This window comes from Talpa occidentalis, unplaced genomic scaffold (genome assembly GCF_014898055.3).
Source record: "Talpa occidentalis isolate TD23 unplaced genomic scaffold, MPIMG_talOcc4v2.1 talOcc4.9, whole genome shotgun sequence".
In the NCBI taxonomy this organism is placed as follows: Eukaryota; Metazoa; Chordata; class Mammalia; order Eulipotyphla; family Talpidae; genus Talpa; species Talpa occidentalis.
This window is the reverse complement of record NW_023605305.1, coordinates 28,673,835-28,691,075: the sequence shown is the minus strand read 5'-3', so window position 1 is coordinate 28,691,075 and position 17,241 is coordinate 28,673,835. Positions and strand designations below refer to the sequence as shown.

Below are 17,241 nucleotides of genomic sequence, written 5' to 3'. Positions count from 1 at the left end.
GATGATAAGTTTTCCTTACTGTCCTTCATAGAGTTTATCTTCCATTTGGGACTGTTTGGTGACCATCGGATGCCCAAGTCTCAAATTTCAAGGCTTTCTCTAGGACCCTTCTTTTTTTTTTTTTTTTTAAAGATTTATTTATTTTTATACAAGAATTGGGGTACAGGCCAGAGATGCAGGGGTGAGAGGATTCACCAGAGACAGAGTGGGAAACAGAACAAGCAGATGGACTGAAATACACTGCTGAGGGGAGCAGTGGGGAGACAGGAGAGGTCTGTCCCGCCATGTGGGTTTCTCCCTGGCCGGCCGGGAATCGAACTCATGCTGCAGTGGCTGCAGATTGCTTCATAGGTTGCGTCTTAACCCCTGCGCCACCAGGGAGGCCCTCTCTAGGACCCTTCCTTGCTGCTGAACTATCAGGTCTCCTGCCTAGCTAATATGAGCCAGACACCTGTCCATAAAGATAGAGCAAAAGAAAGCAAAAAAAGGGATACTTGGGGCCTCCCTGGTGGCACAGCGGTTGAGCGCTGGGTTGTGAAGCTACTTGCGGCCTCTGCAGCACCAGTCGATCCCCGGCCGCCAGGCAAGGGTCCCACATGGCGCACAGACCTCTCCTGCTGTGCCCGCTGCTCCCCTCAGCAGTGTACTTCATCATTCTGCCTGCTCTGCTCTCCCCTCTGGCTCTGGTGAATTCTCTCACCCTCCCACGCTTCTGACTATACCCAGTGCTTGTATAAATTTAAAAAAAAAAAAAAAAAGGGGATACTTGGGGGTAGGGGAGCTAATGAATATAGCAGGAATGGGAAGGAAGTGGATGAGATAGGCCTAAGTGGGCATTATTCTGGAAGCTAGGGCTAGCTGCAGATGAAGCAGAGGAGCAAGGATGTCTGTGGGCCTTAGGACACTTTACAGAATTCCATATCTGGGCATTTCCTCAACCCCAGTGACCCAGAGATTAAAAAGATCTGAGAAGTTAAGACACTCCAGGAAGTGGATGGGGTTGTCTAGAGAGTGAAAGAGATTGCCCAAGGCAGGGAGCATGACATTTGAAGGATCTGTGAAGCACTTAGAACCAGGAGATGAGTATAGAACACCTCTTGAGAAGCGGTTGCCTCCAGAGCTTTCCCAGTGACCCCGTTAAGTTCCTTATATAGAGCCTTGGCCAGGGAGAAAGGAACTGACTGGAACTCCTGTCCTTCCCCAGTTTTCTGCCCCTGCTTCCTCCACTGGGGCCTAGAGCCCAGATTGGCAATGGCCCGGGTGGTGTGTGGGCTGGACATTTCTCTCCACCCTGGCGCCTTCAGTGTTTGCTGGAGCTAGAGATAGCGCTTGGGGTGCCACAACACCAGGCTGAGAAGCAGTTAAGTGTATGATGAGGTAGAGGCCCGCCCTGGGCAAACAAAAAAGCCTTTAGCCTCCATACACACTACCCCTGGGGGAGGAGTAGTGTGTGAGACACAGTGAGGTACTAAAGAGGGAAGGAAAGCCAGTTCCTCTCCCCAGCCTCCCAGCAGCCTCTTGTGGCACTTACAGACTAGCTCTTAGGTACTGTGTGGCTCTGGCCAGGTTTCTGTTCCTTTTTGGGCTCAGCAAAAGGTGGTGGTTCTGAGCTATCCTAGAAAAGCCCAGGAAGAAGGATTCAGGGGCCTAAGGGAAGCTAGGAGGAAGACTAGTTTGCCAGGTTTGACTTTCCATGGTAGCAGACACCATATGCTCCTGCAGTAGCTCCCTGCTGTCCAGGTTCGGTAGGCATCAAATCTACCTCTCGGACATTCTGGCCTTCAAGTAATTCTGGGGTCGTGTCAGCCAGGACCCCACCAGGTTCTAGAGTCAGACAGCCTGGTCCTAAATCCTTCTCAGCTCTTCACTGAAAGCTTGGGCCTGGAACAAGCTGCCTGGAAGGCCCCAGTTTCTGGAGTATGAGAGTAGTTAAGTATGAGGGCCTCCTTGGTGGCACAAGGGGTTAAGTCAGCATAATGAAGCTATCTGCAGCCACCGCAGCAAGAGTTCAATCCCCAGCCAGGGAGCTAACCCACATGGCGCAGCAGACCTCTCCTGTCTTGCCCTGCCCCCTTCAGCAGTGTATTTCAGTAGATCCATCTGTTCGGCTCCCCACTTTGTCTCTGGTGAATCCTCTCACACACACACCACCCCCCTCACCCCCACACACCCACCTCTGGCCTATACCCTAGTTCTTGGATACATAAATAAATCTATTTAAAAAAAAAAGATTAAGTAAGAAATCAGGTCTACAGAGAACCTAGCAGACCAAGACCAAAAATACATGTTCTTTCTGAAGTCCACAAAGGAACAGGTGGGTTTTACCTGCCTGGAAGGGTAGGCAGCTTGGATCCCCTGATAGGCTTTTCAAAACCTAAAAAGTAATTCTCTCCCATTGCCTGGAATGTTTCCGGTCTCCCGCCCCCATTCCAGCATAGCTTGTTATTTTCATAGTTTTCTGGTCCAGTGCCCCTACCCGGGAGGGAGTAGTTTCAGGCCAAAGTCTTCCCATATTATGAGAAGGCAGACTAACCCAACCCTCACCTCCTCAGGGCCACTCTTGTTAGGCTACTTCCCACATCTGGAATCCAAATGAAGGGAAGAAATAGCCACCCACCTCCACCTCACATCTCTTCTGCTACCTTTCTAGGGGTCCTTCTGGAATCTGCAGCCAGTTTAGGTAAGAAGGGCCCCAAAGATACACAGGAAAGAGTCCAAATGAAAACATTTTAATTGGTCCATGATTTCTGTAGTGTTTTCTACATATCCACCTGGTTACTTCTGATTTTGCATATTCCCAGGCTGTAGGGTACCTTTCTCTCATCTCCCAGGGGAGGACTGGGGTCACTGAGAGACCCCCTTGCCTGAAGGGGTGTCAAGGGCTTAAGGGACAGACTAGAGGAATGGACAGGAGAGCTGGCTTACATTGAGGTTTCATTCCCAACGACAGAAGGAAAAGTCAGGCACAGCCTGAAGGGGGTGATCCCTATTTGGTGCCAAGTCCAAGACACCAAGGCCAGGCCTACTCCAGTCCAAGTGCCACTGTTAGATCCTATCCCCACCCTGATCATGCTGCTTAGCAGTGCTAGGGTACCTCCTCCCAGCTCCCATGTAGCAGGCAGCAGCACTGGTGGAGGCAGAAGCGGACTCATTCCAGATTGCAGTACACATACATGGATACAATCATGGCAGCCAGCTGGTGGGGGAGGAACAGAGAGAGGTGAGAAGGTATGATCAGGGATCATTAAGCAAGTCCCCTACCCTCCAGATACCCTGCTCTGTTAGAAGTCCGTCTTTTCCTGAGGCTTTGAGATGGGCCAAACAGTCCTGACCCAGACCTGACCCTACCCAACTCCCTCACCCCCTTACCTCTAAGGCCCCAATTCCAGCTGCCACACCACCAACAATGACTGAGTTGGCTTCAATGGAATGCACAATCTGTTTCATGCAACCCTTGGGAGGGGAAAGAACATCTATAGTCAGCAGCTGCCCCCTCTGATGCCATTAAAGCAGCCCCCAACCTTTCATGCCAGTCCACACCTGTACATGCATCTCCTGAGCCTTCTCCTGCGTACAGTTTCCCATGGCTGTGTTATTCTTGTCAAGGCAACAGTATGGGGGAAAGGCATGCTGCTCTTTGAAATAGGGAGAATCTTCAAAATCGGTGTAGTTGTTGAAGCCACAACACTTTAACTGAAGAAATGGATGAGAAAGAAGTCAGTGGGGCATTCTTTCTCCCCACCCAAAAACCTCCCCAGCCCAGCTTACATTTTCCATGGTGGAGTTCCACAGTTGGGTGATATCCTTCTGGGAACCGTAGTCTTTCTTGATAGTGGACACGATCACTGGCTTCAGCAATTCCTCGCTCTGGATAGGGCAGGCCAATGTTTAGGGTCTGGTAGGGAAGGTGGCCATGCATAGGCCACAACCCACTTCCAGGGCTTTGCCCAATCTTCCCCCCTTGCCCTATCTCTGTTTCTCACCTTTTTGGAGTATACCAAGACAACCACACCAGCTGCAACCTCAGCAATGAAGATGAGGAGGAGGATGACGAAGAACTGAGTGGAGAACAGGGGTCTGAGTTTTAGGGAAAAACAGCCCATCTGCCTTCCTTGCCCTAGCCCCTCCAACTCCTCCCCCCCATAGTAATGAGGCAGCGACCCCCTTTGCTGAGGCCCTTGAAGGCCAAAGCAGGGTTTGGGGACCCCCAGGGTCTGGTATCTAGGGTGAGGGGGCCCTGGGACTTGGTCATGGGCCAGTGGAACCGGGTGTAACACACCATCATGAGGGCACACTTGCTCTCATACTGAGCCCCGTAGCAGCCCAGGAAGCCAAGAACAAAGAGCACAGCGCCAGCCGCGATGAGGAAGTAGCCCACGTTGACAAACTGCATGATGGTGGACGACGATCCGAAGATCTTCAGGAAGGATGACCCGTCAACTGACACCCAGATGCCCACTGCCAACAGGGCCACACCACAGAGCTAGGGACAAAGAGGCAGGCCTTGAAACATTACTGGCAAGCAGCTCCCTACCACAGTGAGATAGGAGATGAGACACTTCCCCCTTTATTTGCTGAAAACTCATCCTGTAGGGAGAGAAAATATCCTTAGAGTTAGAAAGGTAGAAACTGAGATGCTTATAGCTGGCACAGGCTGCACACCTTGGTAGATTAAATAGGACTGGAAGGGTGGTGGGGGGAGGTTTCAGAAATAGCCACAGAGTGGGGGTAGGGGCAAGGTTTTCCCTCACTGCTGCCAGGGCCCTGCCACATAACTAGGAGAGAAAACAAGCAGTTGAGCTCAACGCCCCCCCCCCCCACACACACACCCCTGCTGTCCCACCCCTCCCACTTTCTTTCTGGGCTTTGAGCGCCCAGAACACCTCTGTCCTCTGATAGGAGGAAATGAGGGTGGTAGCATTGAACCAGCTCAACAGTCACCATAGCAACATAGGCGGCACCGAGATTTACACCTGCTCCCAACCATGGTAAGGGTGGTAGTAAGGGACTCCCACCCTAAGGATCCATTGGCTCCCCTCCAATCAGACTCCATGCCTTTCCTTCATCTAGCCTAGACCTCTCCTTGCCTCTTAAGTGGAAATTGAGGTACCAGAAGGTGATTACAACTAGCATTTCTCTCAAAAGCTCTCTGACTTAAACCCCAAACCTTAGAGGGAATCCTGAGGCTTACACTGGGGAGGGCGCTGACCGGTTCTCACAATTCTTAGAGCAAGGCTTTGTTAATCAAGAGTTTCTCTGGATAAATCAGCCTGATATCATTTTGGTCCCAGCCTACACTTTCCAGTTATAGAAACTGAGGCAGGAACTAGAGGAGAGGTGGGAGATTGTGGCTGGATCACAGGCATGTTTGCTCAAGGACAGAAAACTGGGCTCTCAGCCTGCAGGGTCAAATTTCAAGGAGTCTCAGGCCTGTCCTGCCCTGCCCAGTCTGACAAGGCCTGGGCAACAGAGGCCAAAGCCAAACCGGATTTACCTTTAACCCCCTCGGGCCAGAACCCTTGCTCTCCAAATCCCTGGAATCTTTTCCTTTTCTCCAGATACGTGAATAAAGGTTAGTTCTCTGAAACCAAATGAAGCCCAAGACATGGATCACACTTGAATTAGAGTTTACTCACTCCCAGCCCAATTTGTCCAAATTCATCTACACTTAATGTCTTTCTTTTACTCACTCTAATCTATTCTAGTATGGCCCCGACGTCTCTGGTGACATCCTGTGTTACATCCAGAGACATTTCATGGGCCATGCTCTCCTCTGGCATCTCACTTTCCTTGTTTCCTTCTTCTGTTGCCCTTTCTTCATTAGCTTCTTGAGGGCTATTTCTCCCCTGATCCCTTGTAGCTGGATTTCCCGAATTCACTGTCCCTGAGTGCTCCCATCCACTTGCTAACTTCAGTGATCACCTGTGGGCACATACCTTTCAAGTGGCTAGCTTGAATTTGAACTACAACCCCACTTGGTACAGAACTGTCTGTGGGACTTCCCCCAAGGAGTTCATGCCAGCTATATGGGCATCATCTCAAGATCTCCCTTGTCTTTCCAATCTTCAGCCACCATATGAGGGCTTTACCCATTGTTCATCTCTCAGTATCTCCACCACCATCGCCAAGGTGCACGCCTCATTGCTCAGCTTCCTCAAACATACCTTATACAATCTGTTCCTGGTTTTCTGAACAATATCTAATTTCATGGCCTCTGGGTCTTTCTGCATGCCTTACAACCCTCTCACCCAGCACAAATCCCCAGCCTCAGCAATTTCCTTTAAGTCTTTTTTGACCAGGCTGGACTTAAGTTCCTCCAGAGCCATCCAAAGCCTCCCCTAGTCCCTGTGCTAAGGTCATATATATTATGTTGCAACTGTCTGCCTAACTGGTCTGCCATACATACCTTCAATACTCAAGGGCAGAGAAAGGCCTTACCCACCTGTCATACTAGCACTCACAGTCTTAGGTAATAAGTTGCTAGGTAATAAATGTTTTTCAAATGAATAAGTGTTGCTTGGGGGCATAATTCTGATTTAATGATGTAGGGCCTTCTCTCCTTTCAGCTTCCTTTTATACAGAGGCCACTGAATTTCCTTCCACACTAGGTGGAAGGCAAACCCCTTGCCTTCAATGGGCCCCAACGCCTATACAAAGGGGAGAATATTTCCTGTTTACCTACCCTGCCCTGCCCTGCCATAAGGCTGGCCCAAAGCTTCCTGGGAGGAAGGGGATGCCTCTAATCTTTTTTTTTAAGGTTTTTTTTTTTAATTTATACAAGAACTGGGGTACAGGCTAGATGCGTGGGAGGGTGAGAGGATTCACCAGATAGAAAGCAGGGAACAGAACAGGCAGAAGGACTGAAATACACTGCTGAGGGGAGCAGCAGGCGAGACAGGAGAGGTCTGCTAGCCATGTGGGTTGCTCCGAGGCCGGCAGGGATCGAACTGGCACTGTAGAGGCTGTGGACAGCTTCACAGGGCTGCGCTCAACCGCCTGCGCCACCAGGGAGGCCCCCGATGCCTCTAATCTTTACCCCAATTCATACGCCAGGTAAGCTGCTATTGACACCAAGATCCCATATTTGTGAAGGCTTCTGTACCTCATCATAAGGGGAAACTTTTACAATAGCATGTGGGCACAACAATCTCCTCTCTCCCCTTGTGCTTTCCCCACTCCTGTAGGGACACCCCAAAGCCCCAAACCCCCATACTTACAAAGATGATCAAATTGAAGATGATCATCAAGGTCTTAATGAAACTGAAACACTGCATGGTGGCTCCTAGAAGGCAGACATGAGTGAATTAGGACCTCACCCCCTTACCTGGGCCAACCTTGGCACTGGACCATAACATACCAGACTCCAGCATCCTGGAACCATAGATCACCAATCCTCCCCTGCATCTGTACTCTGACTCTTCAGGACTTTTCCTAAGATTCCCGTTTGGTACCCCTTTCTTCTGTAATTCCCAGAACTGATGCAGGTACCTGACACTCTGCGCTACTAATACCCCAGTGTTTTCCACTGGCACCAAGCTTGACAGCCAAACTAGAGCTCACTCCATGCCCTTTCCCTGACACCTGTATACCTGAACCCCTCCCCAAACCAACAGTAGACTCTTCCAGGATCCTTCTTCAAGACTCTTTCAGCTCCCAAATCTGTTCCCAGGTTGATTTCATAGGTTAATCTCTAGGCAATGCGTTTACCTGCTGAGGGCTCTTGGTAGCCTGTTCTGAGAGGGATCTGCTGAGGCTCCAGAGGGGGTAGATAGCTCCAGGGAACTGCCACTGAGTGGGAAGGCAGGAAGACAGGGCTGGCTCTCACACACCACTGCTTACCTGCAGGAGAGGCAGGTGCTTTAAAGGCTTCCTTCTGCCTGCCCACCAGCCCCACCCGCCTGCCCCACCCTCCAGTCTACCTCTTTTGCCCCTACTGCCCTCTGCTGCCTGGAGATGTGCCCCTACAGCTACAGTGGCAGAGGACCTCCGCCCAGCTAAGTTAACCAGAAGCAAAGCCCCTCAAGATCTAAAGAAGGAAGAGAAGCTTGGGGGTGAGGAAAGTGCCCCGTTTCTTGTGTGCTTTCCATTATACAGTGCACATAATCTTCCTTACACACTCTTGCGCGCGCGCATAAACACATATACACACACACACACACACACACACACACACTCACTGAACTCTGTGTGGACTCACTCCCAGCAACTAACAACAGAGCAACACCTGAGCAACAAACTTAAAGATGCTAAGTATAAGGTAAATACTTAGAGTAAATAAGCGGTACATTCATTTTCGTTCTCTCTCTTCCTTACCCCCCCTCCCCTCCCCTTCGTCCCTCCAGTTGCTGGAGGTTTCGCAACTTTTGCTCCTTCTCTGGGTAATAAACAGCTCCTAGACCTTTTCCCTCTATAAAACTTCATGTTTCCCATCTTTGTCCTTTCTCGTCTTTCTTCCTCTCTTCTTCCTCCCCACATGGTCTCTTTTCCCTCTTCTTGTCTTCTCTTAGACCTCTGTGTACGTACACCCCTGTTCTTTATGCCAGCAGGTGGCACTATGGCCCCAAAAAAGCACTCTAGTGTTTTTGTTTTGTTTTATTTTGTTTTTAAAGATTTATTTATTTTGCATACAAGAACTGGGGTGTAGGCCAGAGGTGTGGAGGGTGAGAGGACTCACCAGAGTCTCACATCCCACCCCAACTCTCTTGATGTGGAGGGGCAGGAAACTTCTGGCTTTCAAGTGGCTCAGACCAGGAGCTCCAATCTTGGTTCTGATATTTATTAGTTATGTGAGCTGGGGTGCGGGAGGGAAGCCGGGGGAGCATTTCTTAGACTTGGTTTTAAGCCTGTTTCCTGATCTGGATAACAGAATATATAGGTTTTAAAAATGAGATCACCCTCCCCCCACTCTGGAATATGTGGAAGTGACCATAGAGTTAGAAGATCAGAGTGAGGACAGTCACAGCGGAGGCAGTATGGGTGCAAGAAGTGGATTTTTAAATTTTTGTTTCAAAGATTTATTTATTTATGCATACAAGAACTGGGGTACAGGCCAGAGGCATGGGGGAGAGGGGAGAGGACTCACCAGAGACAGAATGGGGAACAGAACAGGCAGAGAGACCAAAATACACTACTGAGGGGAACAGCAGACCAGTCAGGAGAGGTCTGCTGCACCATGTGGACAGCACCCTGGCTGGCCTGGGATTGACTAGTGCTGCAGCGGCTGCGGACAACCCCACAGGTTGCATCTTAACCCCTTGCACTACCAAGGAGGCCTGATTTAAAAAAAATTTTTTTTAAGATTTATTTTTATTCATGCATACAAGAACTAGGGTGTAGGCCAGAGGTGGGGGTGTGTGTGTGAGAAGACTCACCAGAGACAGAGTGAGGAGCAGAACAGGCGGATCTACTGAAATACACTGCTGAGGGGAGCAGCCGGTGAGTCAGGAGAGGTCTGCTGTGCCATGTGGGTCAGCTCCCCAGCTGGGGATCGAACTCAGGGAGGCCCCTCAGATTCCCTTTTTATTCTCTTTTTAAATATGGGGGAACAGGAGCAAAAAGATTAAGTACTTGCCATGATCACAAAATGTGTAAAGTGGTAGAGCCAGGATTTACTCCCAGTCAGTCCAAGCCAGTCTTAGCCCACTGTCTGCATTGATGGAGTCTCTAAGAAGGCAGGAGGGACTGGTTTCCAAAAAGAACATGAGAGGAGGCCTTGGAATGAGACTCAAGAAAGAATATAACTAGGGCAGGTGGGTTTATGAGCATAGTAGCTAGAAATTGAGGGGCAAGGTCAATTTTCTTTTCTTTTTCTTTTTTAAAGATTTAATTATTTATGCATACAAGAGTTGGGGCACAGGCCAGAGACAGAGTGGGGAACAGAACAGGCAGATTGACTGAAATACACTGCTGAGGGGAGCAGTAGGTTAGACAGGAGAGGTCTGCCTCATCGTGTGGGTTTCTCCCTGGCCGGCCAGGGATTGAACTCGTGCTGTACAGGCTGCAGATTGCTTCATAGTATGGTGCTTAACCCCTTGCACCACCAGGGAGGCCCAAGGTCAATTTTCTAAGGTTGAAGATAGCAAGAGTAGAGAGGTTGGAGGGGGAGGTCTTTGTCAGTCCCAGTTTCCTAGCAGGCTACCATAGGAACAGAGAAAAGGTAGAAGCTAGGAAGAGAACCTACAGGTAGAGCAAGAGGGCATGGGAGAGTAGGCTGAGCTATGGAGGAAGAGGCAAATCCAAACAACCTGGTGTAAGGCCTGGCCGAGCTATTGATGTTCCTGTCTCCTATATGAAAGGAGATAAATTCAGGGTTCATACCTCTCTCAGCCCAAGGGGACCTAGTTGTTCCTCCACCTGCTTGGTTGTCTACATGACTTTGTCTTTCATGGCAGCAAGAAGCAGGGCGAGGCTGTATTCTTCTGTGTCCCCAGGGCCCAGCACATATAAAGTTATTAGTGAACATTTGCTGAATCTTTGAATGAATGAATGAATGATTGAGTACAGAGTAGCAAGAGTTAAATGTGGATTCTCATTATTCATGGTTTCCAGATCTGTGAATTTAACTACCTACCCTACTAAAATTGATTTATAATGCCAAGCCAATACTTATGGCCCCTTTGCAGTCATTCATGGTATGTGAAGAGCCACACAAAATTTGAGTTGTCTAATACTCACATTCTCAGTTAAGGTTGAATTAAGGTTATTTGCTGTTTAAAATGATCCCCCAAGTGTAATGCTTAAGTGCTGTCTGGTGTGCCTAAGAGGCAGTGGTGTGCCTTGTGGAAGAAATACATTTAAATGTTACTCAGACACAAGTTATAGTACTACTGCCCAACAGTTCAATGCTAATGACAACAGCATATATTAAATTAGCTGTCTTTTTTTTTTTTTTTTTTTTTTTTGGTAGAGGCATGCTTTTTTATTTGTTTGTTTGTTTGTTTGGTTATACAAGCTCTGGGTACAGTCAGAAGCACGGGAGGGTGAGAGAATTCACCAGAACCAGAGCGGGGAGCAGAGCAGGCAGAAGGACCTAAGTACACTGCTGAGGGGAGCAGCGGGCGGCAGGAGAGGTCTGCGCGCCATGTGGGACCCTCCTCCGGTGGCCGGGGAGCAGCTGGGGATCGAACCGGCGCTGCAGAAGCCGCGGGCAGCTTCGCAACCCAGCGCTCAACCGCTGCGCCACCGGGGAGGCCCTAAATTAGCTGTCTTTAAATAGAAACAAACATGCAACTAAGTCTTGTACTGATTGATCAGTTGACAAAAATATTGTGACCAGAGGCTAGTAGGAATCTAACCTTTCTCCTAGGAGCACTGGCTCCATATTTGCTAATTCAGTGTTCATGGTGACTTTATTAGAACACAACTAGTGTGACTAGCAAGAATTGTCTGATATGAAACAGGAATAGTAGAATATAGGGAATTGTGGAGTAAAATGGGACCTTTGTAAAGTACTCTGCAGTGTCTGGCACAAGGTAAATGCTCAGTAAACATTGTTAATATTGTTAATGTGGATGAATGAGAAGGTGAGGGAATGATGTCCTTTTCCCGAGGGGCCAAGCTGAAGTTTTCTGGCAATTGTACAGATCATGTTTTAAATGCATTACATACATAGTAATGCATTCCCCTCCATAATAATCCTGAGATAGAACCTCTTTTAATCCCCTTTATAAATATGGGGATACAGAGGCATAGAAAGGTTAACTTTTTGCCATGATTGCAAAATGTGTAAGTGGCAGAGCCAGAATTCACCCTCAGTCAACTTAATGTCTTAGCCAACAGTCTACATTGACAGGATTGTGAGGAAGCCTGACCCATGGGGAGGGGTTAGGGTCCCAGGACATAATAAAAAGCATCACCTGTATACACCCTTTGCATGTCATAGAGGCCTCCACTGCCCTGGCCAGCAGCACCTTCAGGCACACTGCAGAAACTCCTTGTGCCCATGGGGCCTTCCCAGCTTGTCCGTCCCCCTCGGCATCGGGGCATAAGCTCCCCGTACCGCAGACCAGGTATGCATTGGCCTCGGCCGAGGTTTCCCAGGATGTACAAGTGTAGCCGCAGAAGGTACCAGCAGAGACCCCTAGGACAAGCTGCCACCATTACAGCCACCAATCTCACCACTATGACCACAGATATCAACACCCGTACCACCACCAGCATGTGGATCCTTCCACCACAAGGTTAGCTGAGGGTCCCATCCCACGGTGGGAGCTGGAAAAACAGGAACACTCAAGTTTTTCCATGTTATCGCTGTGTATACACTCTGAGGGACACACCCTCTGTAAAATATCACCCAAAAGGAATGGGGGCTCTTGAGGGCAGGAGTCCCAAAGGCTGAGAGCCTAAATGGACCATGTAGAAGTGGAGAACTTGGGAAAGTGGGTGAATGTAAGAACACTGGAGCTTTTAGAATTAACTGCTGACTTCCTCATACTCTTCCCTCTCTTTCCTGTCCTCAGTTCTCAGATACCTCTGTCAACCTGGGAGCTTTCTCATCATCTAGAAATGTCCTGAAACTTGTCCGCATGCTTGACTGGCTCCAGGTCTGCATCTTCTAGTGGCCTTGGATGGTGAACAACAGATAAATACAGACATTTCTGCTTCAATCACCTTATTCCACTCCAAGGTGTTTCCAGACAACTATGCAGGGTGTGAGGGCAGGGAGGGGGCTGAATGTTCCCGGGGATAGGCTTCAATGACAGCAGCTGGGATCACAGATAGTGGAAGGACAACACAAGGTCAGCAACATGTACCATCTCCCCATCTTTGACCCCCATATTTTGATCTGCCCTATGAGATAGGGGGTCTTCCTGTCTCGCACTCCTAAATGCACAGGGAAAGGGATCTCTGTAGGTATCTTGGAAGGTCTAGGGAGTCAGTTTCTTGATGTGGGAAGTAGAGGCACAGATCAGAGATAGGGTGAGAGACAATTGCACTGCTTGAGCATAACTCCACAGCGCTTGTGTGGGGTATATGAGGCTGTGTGTTCCTGTGATGGTCAGTGTGTAGGTGTAGTGCCAGTATTCATGACAGAGAATGTATATGAGATCCAGAGAATGGGAGTCTAAGCCAACATGTGGCTGAGTATACCTTTGCAATCAAATGTGCCTCTGTGGCTGGCTGTGCGTCAAGGTGTGTTTATGAATATATAGGTTGCCAGAAAGGTCATCAGCTTGGCTAAGAGGAATGAAGGTCGGGGGTGGGGTGGGGTGGGGGCCGCCTGAAGGAAGAAAGGATTAGCTTCTGAGGAGAGTACACCATCTTTAGCCCCCCAGTCATTATCTGAGGTCAGTGTTTTCTACGACTGACAGCTGAATTGGGGCGCTTAGAGATAGGGCAAGAGTTTGAGTCCAGAGAGAGGGGAGGGTGCTAAGCACTCTGGCCTGGGGATTTTCCATTTGTATTTCTGATCATGTGCCCATGTGTCACTGGGTGTAACTGGGTTTTTATGGGTGTGTCTCCACGGTGCTGTACCTCAATGTGAGGGACTCTGTAACATGTTACTCTATGCCTGGGTTAGTGGTATCCCTAAGTCTCAAGTTCTGGCTCCAGTTCCAGGGCTCCCTTCCTTGAGGGTTGGGGGTAGAAGTGAATCCTGTGACCTTTGGCCTCTCAAGAAGTCTGGGTAATGTTCTCTGCTGCCTATGAGGAGGATATGAATTGTGTCTGTGTCCAGACACTCCAAGGCTGGCCAGAGACTGAGACTATGAGAGGAGGGAAGGGCATAGTCCTCACTGACACATTGTGCCCAGACAGTGGGTGATGATGTGCCTCTGGATATAGGGAGGATGCTGAAACCTCCGTCACTACCAGAAGGTGGCTGGGCTAATAGTACCCAAGACCCACAATGGGACCCCCACATATAAAGACACATGACACAGCCCATGCAGGGCTATGTCGTTTACATACATGCAGGTATGTAAATGTAAGTGGACTCACAGATACAATGCAACAAACACATATGCCTGTAAATACCTGCCTATAAACAGATCTTCCCTTACACTAATGTCCACAGGCCTCCCCACATGACTAATTTAACAACATACACACATGCCTCCAAATGAACACAGACACAAACATGCATGCACATAGACACAGACACACAAGCAGCCAGATAGGCACGAGCAATCACACTCATGCAAACTAGGCACACAGACACACACACATGCAGACACACTCACCAGACTTCCCTGCCCCTTCGGCCCTGGGACCCAGAAGCCTCCCTCCCCTATATGAGTGTGTGTGTGTGAATGCACGCATGCCCACACTTGTATCTCTGTGTATCTGTGTGTGTGTGTGTGTGTGTGTGTGTGAGTGAGAGAGAGACAGAGAGAGAGAGAGTGAAAAGGGGGGGGCTTGCAGAGCTGTGGGAACTCAATGACATCATCTCTCCCATCTATTTTTAGCTCCCTCTGCAATGACGGTTTCTGTACCGCCCCTCCCCCTCCAGGTTCCCTACTCTCCTTCCCCTACAGCTCCCAGAGATAGCCTCAGCCTGAGGGCCCCACCACCCCAGTCTAAGTGACCCTCTGGATGACTGGGTGCAGCTCTCACCCTCCCACCCCACTAGAGTCCCAAGAGGCTGAGCACCCTGCGCTCTCCGGGAAGTGAGGAAGCTTGGGTCATTGGCAGCCTGGAGCAGAAGCCTGGGTTAGGTGAGCTGACCTGGCCCTTAGGGTGCCCTGCTTCTGCTTTCAATCTGAAACTGTCTCATTTGTAGTGCCTGCTGTGTGTCAGGGAGGGGACCATGTTCTGGAGATAGAGAGTGAGCAAGACAGTGGGAGTTCTTACTGGTGGGAGCTCCAGCCTGGTGGGAGACAGACACTAAACAGATCACACGGACATTGCATTAAATTGTGGCAAGGGCGCTAGTAACAAGGGGACTTAGTCTTGGATGATTATCAGTTCACTGTCTCTGTGTCTGTCTCACTTAGAGATAAACTGAGGAAGCCAAAGAGTCACTATCCCTTCCCTCACACCTTTCACCCTAAAACCACACCTCCAGAATTCCACAGAGCAGCTCTTCCTTCTCACACCCCAGGCTATGCTCCTAACAATGCAACAACCTGCCATCCAAGAGTTGACCGGCTGCTATGCACATTCCCCTTTTCTTTGGAAACTCCTCACTGTCTATCCCTGGGAGGCAGTCCATTGTTCCCCCTGTATAGATGAGGAAACTGAGGCCAGAGAGGGTGTAGCTGAACCACACCTCCTGGTGCCCCAGGAGCAGCCCAGGGGAGGTGGCAGACAGGTGGAGCAGGAAGTGGTGGTGGCACAGGTGAGGGAGGGACAAGGGTGAGGGTGGGGTCAGAAGTGGAGGGAAATTGGTGGCCTGAGGGGTGCAGGCCTGGAGAAGGGCTTCCTGCTCCCACCAGCTATGGACAACCAGAAAATCGGGTTTGGCAGCTTCAGTCATTTGCCTGAGGGCTGAAGGAGGGGCTTTGAGAACTCCCGGGAAGCAGCCTGGGGGTGGGCCTGTCCTCTAGCCAAATCACAGTGTTGGAGGATTTTTACAGTACTCAGACCCTTAGGAACTTTGGGAGAATGGCTCCGGGCTGGAGGCAGGAGGCTGCAATTACAGTTCTGCCTGAAATCCCAGTGTGATATTTGGAAACTCCTGCCCCCTTTCTTGATCTTAGTGGGTCCTCCCAGGAGGGAGCCCTAGAGGATTGAGTTTCCTGCCCTCAACCCTACGGGGTTTTCCTGGGAGCCTGACTCAGGCACAGTAACAGAAAATGAATGAGAAGGGGCCAGACCAGACGCCTCAAGGGCGCCAGACTAGAGGTCCCTTGTCACCACTGACCGGAAGACAAACTCCAACCCCACAATGCTACATTAGGTTACTCCACCCTTACCAGTGCCCTTACCCGCACCCCCACTTCCGGCGTCTGTTCCTTCCTCATCTTCAGGGAAAGCTGCAGGGCTCCCTAGGTAATCTCTCATCTCTTCTCCACTGGCTCCCTGCCCTGTGCTTAATCACTCCCCATGCCTCTGCCCATTTGGCCAGGCCAGTATCCCAGTAAACTTTTTTTCCCCTGGACTCTGGGGCAGCCCAGGAAGGTGAGGAAGCTGAGTGGAAGGGCTTTAAAGGAGTCTGCTTTTCCTGCTAACTTCAGATACTGGAGCCCAAGTCAGGGGGGAGGTGGATGGACTGAGTTCTGGGGCCTGGGACTGAACTGCCCTAAGTATATCAAACTGTGTAGCCTTAGAGGAAACAGGAACATTACCCTTCACCTATCTAGCTATCTCCTTCCCTGCTTTCAGTAAACTTAGAGCCGAAGTCATGGATTCTTACAATCACAGAATTCTATGTTAGTAAAACCTGAGTTACAGAATATTAGAAATCAGAATTGTGGTATCACTGAGTCCCAGATCACAAGAGCTCAAGAGAAGTCAATTAGTGAAGCCCCTTCAGGTGATGAGAACTCCTGGGGATTCCCCATTGGCAATGGGCAAAGGTGTTCATACATGAACTCTCAAGAGGAGGCAGAGAGCCTGGGTCACAGCTTAGGATGAGGTAACCCACAATAAACAAGACATAAGACACTTCCATGAGGACACATTCCTGGGTTCCTGAGGATGAGGGGAATGGATAGTAAAGGGGATAGAGAAAGAGGAACTACATAAACTAAGAACACATAACTTAAAGAAAAGTCATCAAGTTGCATACTATGCTGGTCCCAATGTCTCCAGCTTCCCCACAATTGGGGTTATCATCAGCCAAGGACATTCTCCAAGGCTAGTAAGAGTTATCACATTGGAATGCAAAGTCACATCTGACTTTTTTGAGAAGGTTAGCAAAAAAAATACTACATAGGTCACACTTTTCTTGGGGGGGAGGGTCTGTTAGGAGGAACAGACTCTCTAAAGAGGATGCTGAATGTTGAGCAACATGGTATATACCAAAGTCACCCTCTGGGGTGGGATTCAGTTCCAGGCAAAGCCCTGGTAGGGGACCTTGTGGAGGGCATCTGTCTGGGATGATGCCGGGGAGGACAACTCTATAGAAGGAGCCAACCTTCAGGCAGCACTTTGCATGGGAATCCTTATCTGATCTATGGAGTTGGTTACTCAGCAAACAACAGGGATATTTATGTAGAACTGCTGTAAACTCAGGAACCCAGAGGGAGTAGCTCCATAGAGAGGCAAATACCAAGTCCTGCTAGGCATGGAAAATGGAGCAATGTCAGCTAAAGATTCTCTTGCTCAACTGCCTGTCCTTGAATTCAGCTCAATACTTTT

General features: G+C 49.5%; 2 protein-coding genes across 4 annotated transcripts in view; one reads left to right on the top strand and one right to left on the bottom strand.

The window, feature by feature from the left end:
• Positions 1-2,713: 2,713 nt before the first annotated feature.
• The window catches only part of TSPAN1 (tetraspanin 1), a 40,532-nt gene continuing 26,004 nt past the window's right edge, over positions 2,714-17,241 (bottom strand). For 2 of the 3 annotated variants that reach the window (XM_037501079.2, XM_054691285.1), the window contains 8 exons: positions 7,708-7,839; positions 7,218-7,282; positions 4,280-4,483; positions 3,984-4,058; positions 3,769-3,867; positions 3,541-3,693; positions 3,370-3,453; positions 2,714-3,196 (listed from right to left, as the gene is read on the bottom strand). In XM_037501079.2, coding sequence (XP_037356976.1) covers positions 3,149-3,196; positions 3,370-3,453; positions 3,541-3,693; positions 3,769-3,867; positions 3,984-4,058; positions 4,280-4,483; positions 7,218-7,274 — 720 coding nt within the window. In that variant the 5' untranslated portion in view covers positions 7,275-7,282; positions 7,708-7,839 and the 3' untranslated portion in view covers positions 2,714-3,148. Of the gene's footprint in view, positions 3,197-3,369; positions 3,454-3,540; positions 3,694-3,768; positions 3,868-3,983; positions 4,059-4,279; positions 4,484-7,217; positions 7,283-7,707; positions 7,840-8,398; positions 8,488-17,241 lie in introns of those variants that run through there. The other variant, XM_037501081.2, reaches the window with a different exon arrangement.
• On the top strand, positions 11,883-12,629 carry P3R3URF (PIK3R3 upstream open reading frame). The gene is made up of 2 exons (XM_037501082.2): positions 11,883-12,179; positions 12,459-12,629. The coding sequence occupies exons 1-2, from the start codon at positions 11,942-11,944 to the stop codon at positions 12,500-12,502; spliced, it is 282 nt and encodes a 93-aa protein (XP_037356979.1). The 5' UTR covers positions 11,883-11,941; the 3' UTR covers positions 12,503-12,629.

What these genes read in the sequence shown, in the direction of transcription:
- P3R3URF (XM_037501082.2), top strand. Translation starts at nt 11,942, where the DNA reads ATGGGGCCTTCCCAGCTTGTCCGTCCCCCTCGGCATCGGGGCATAAGC. An exon ending in GTGGATCCTTCCACCACAAG is followed by an intron (nt 12,180 to 12,458) that starts GTTAGCTGAGGG and finishes TCCTGTCCTCAG; the next exon opens with TTCTCAGATACCTCTGTCAA.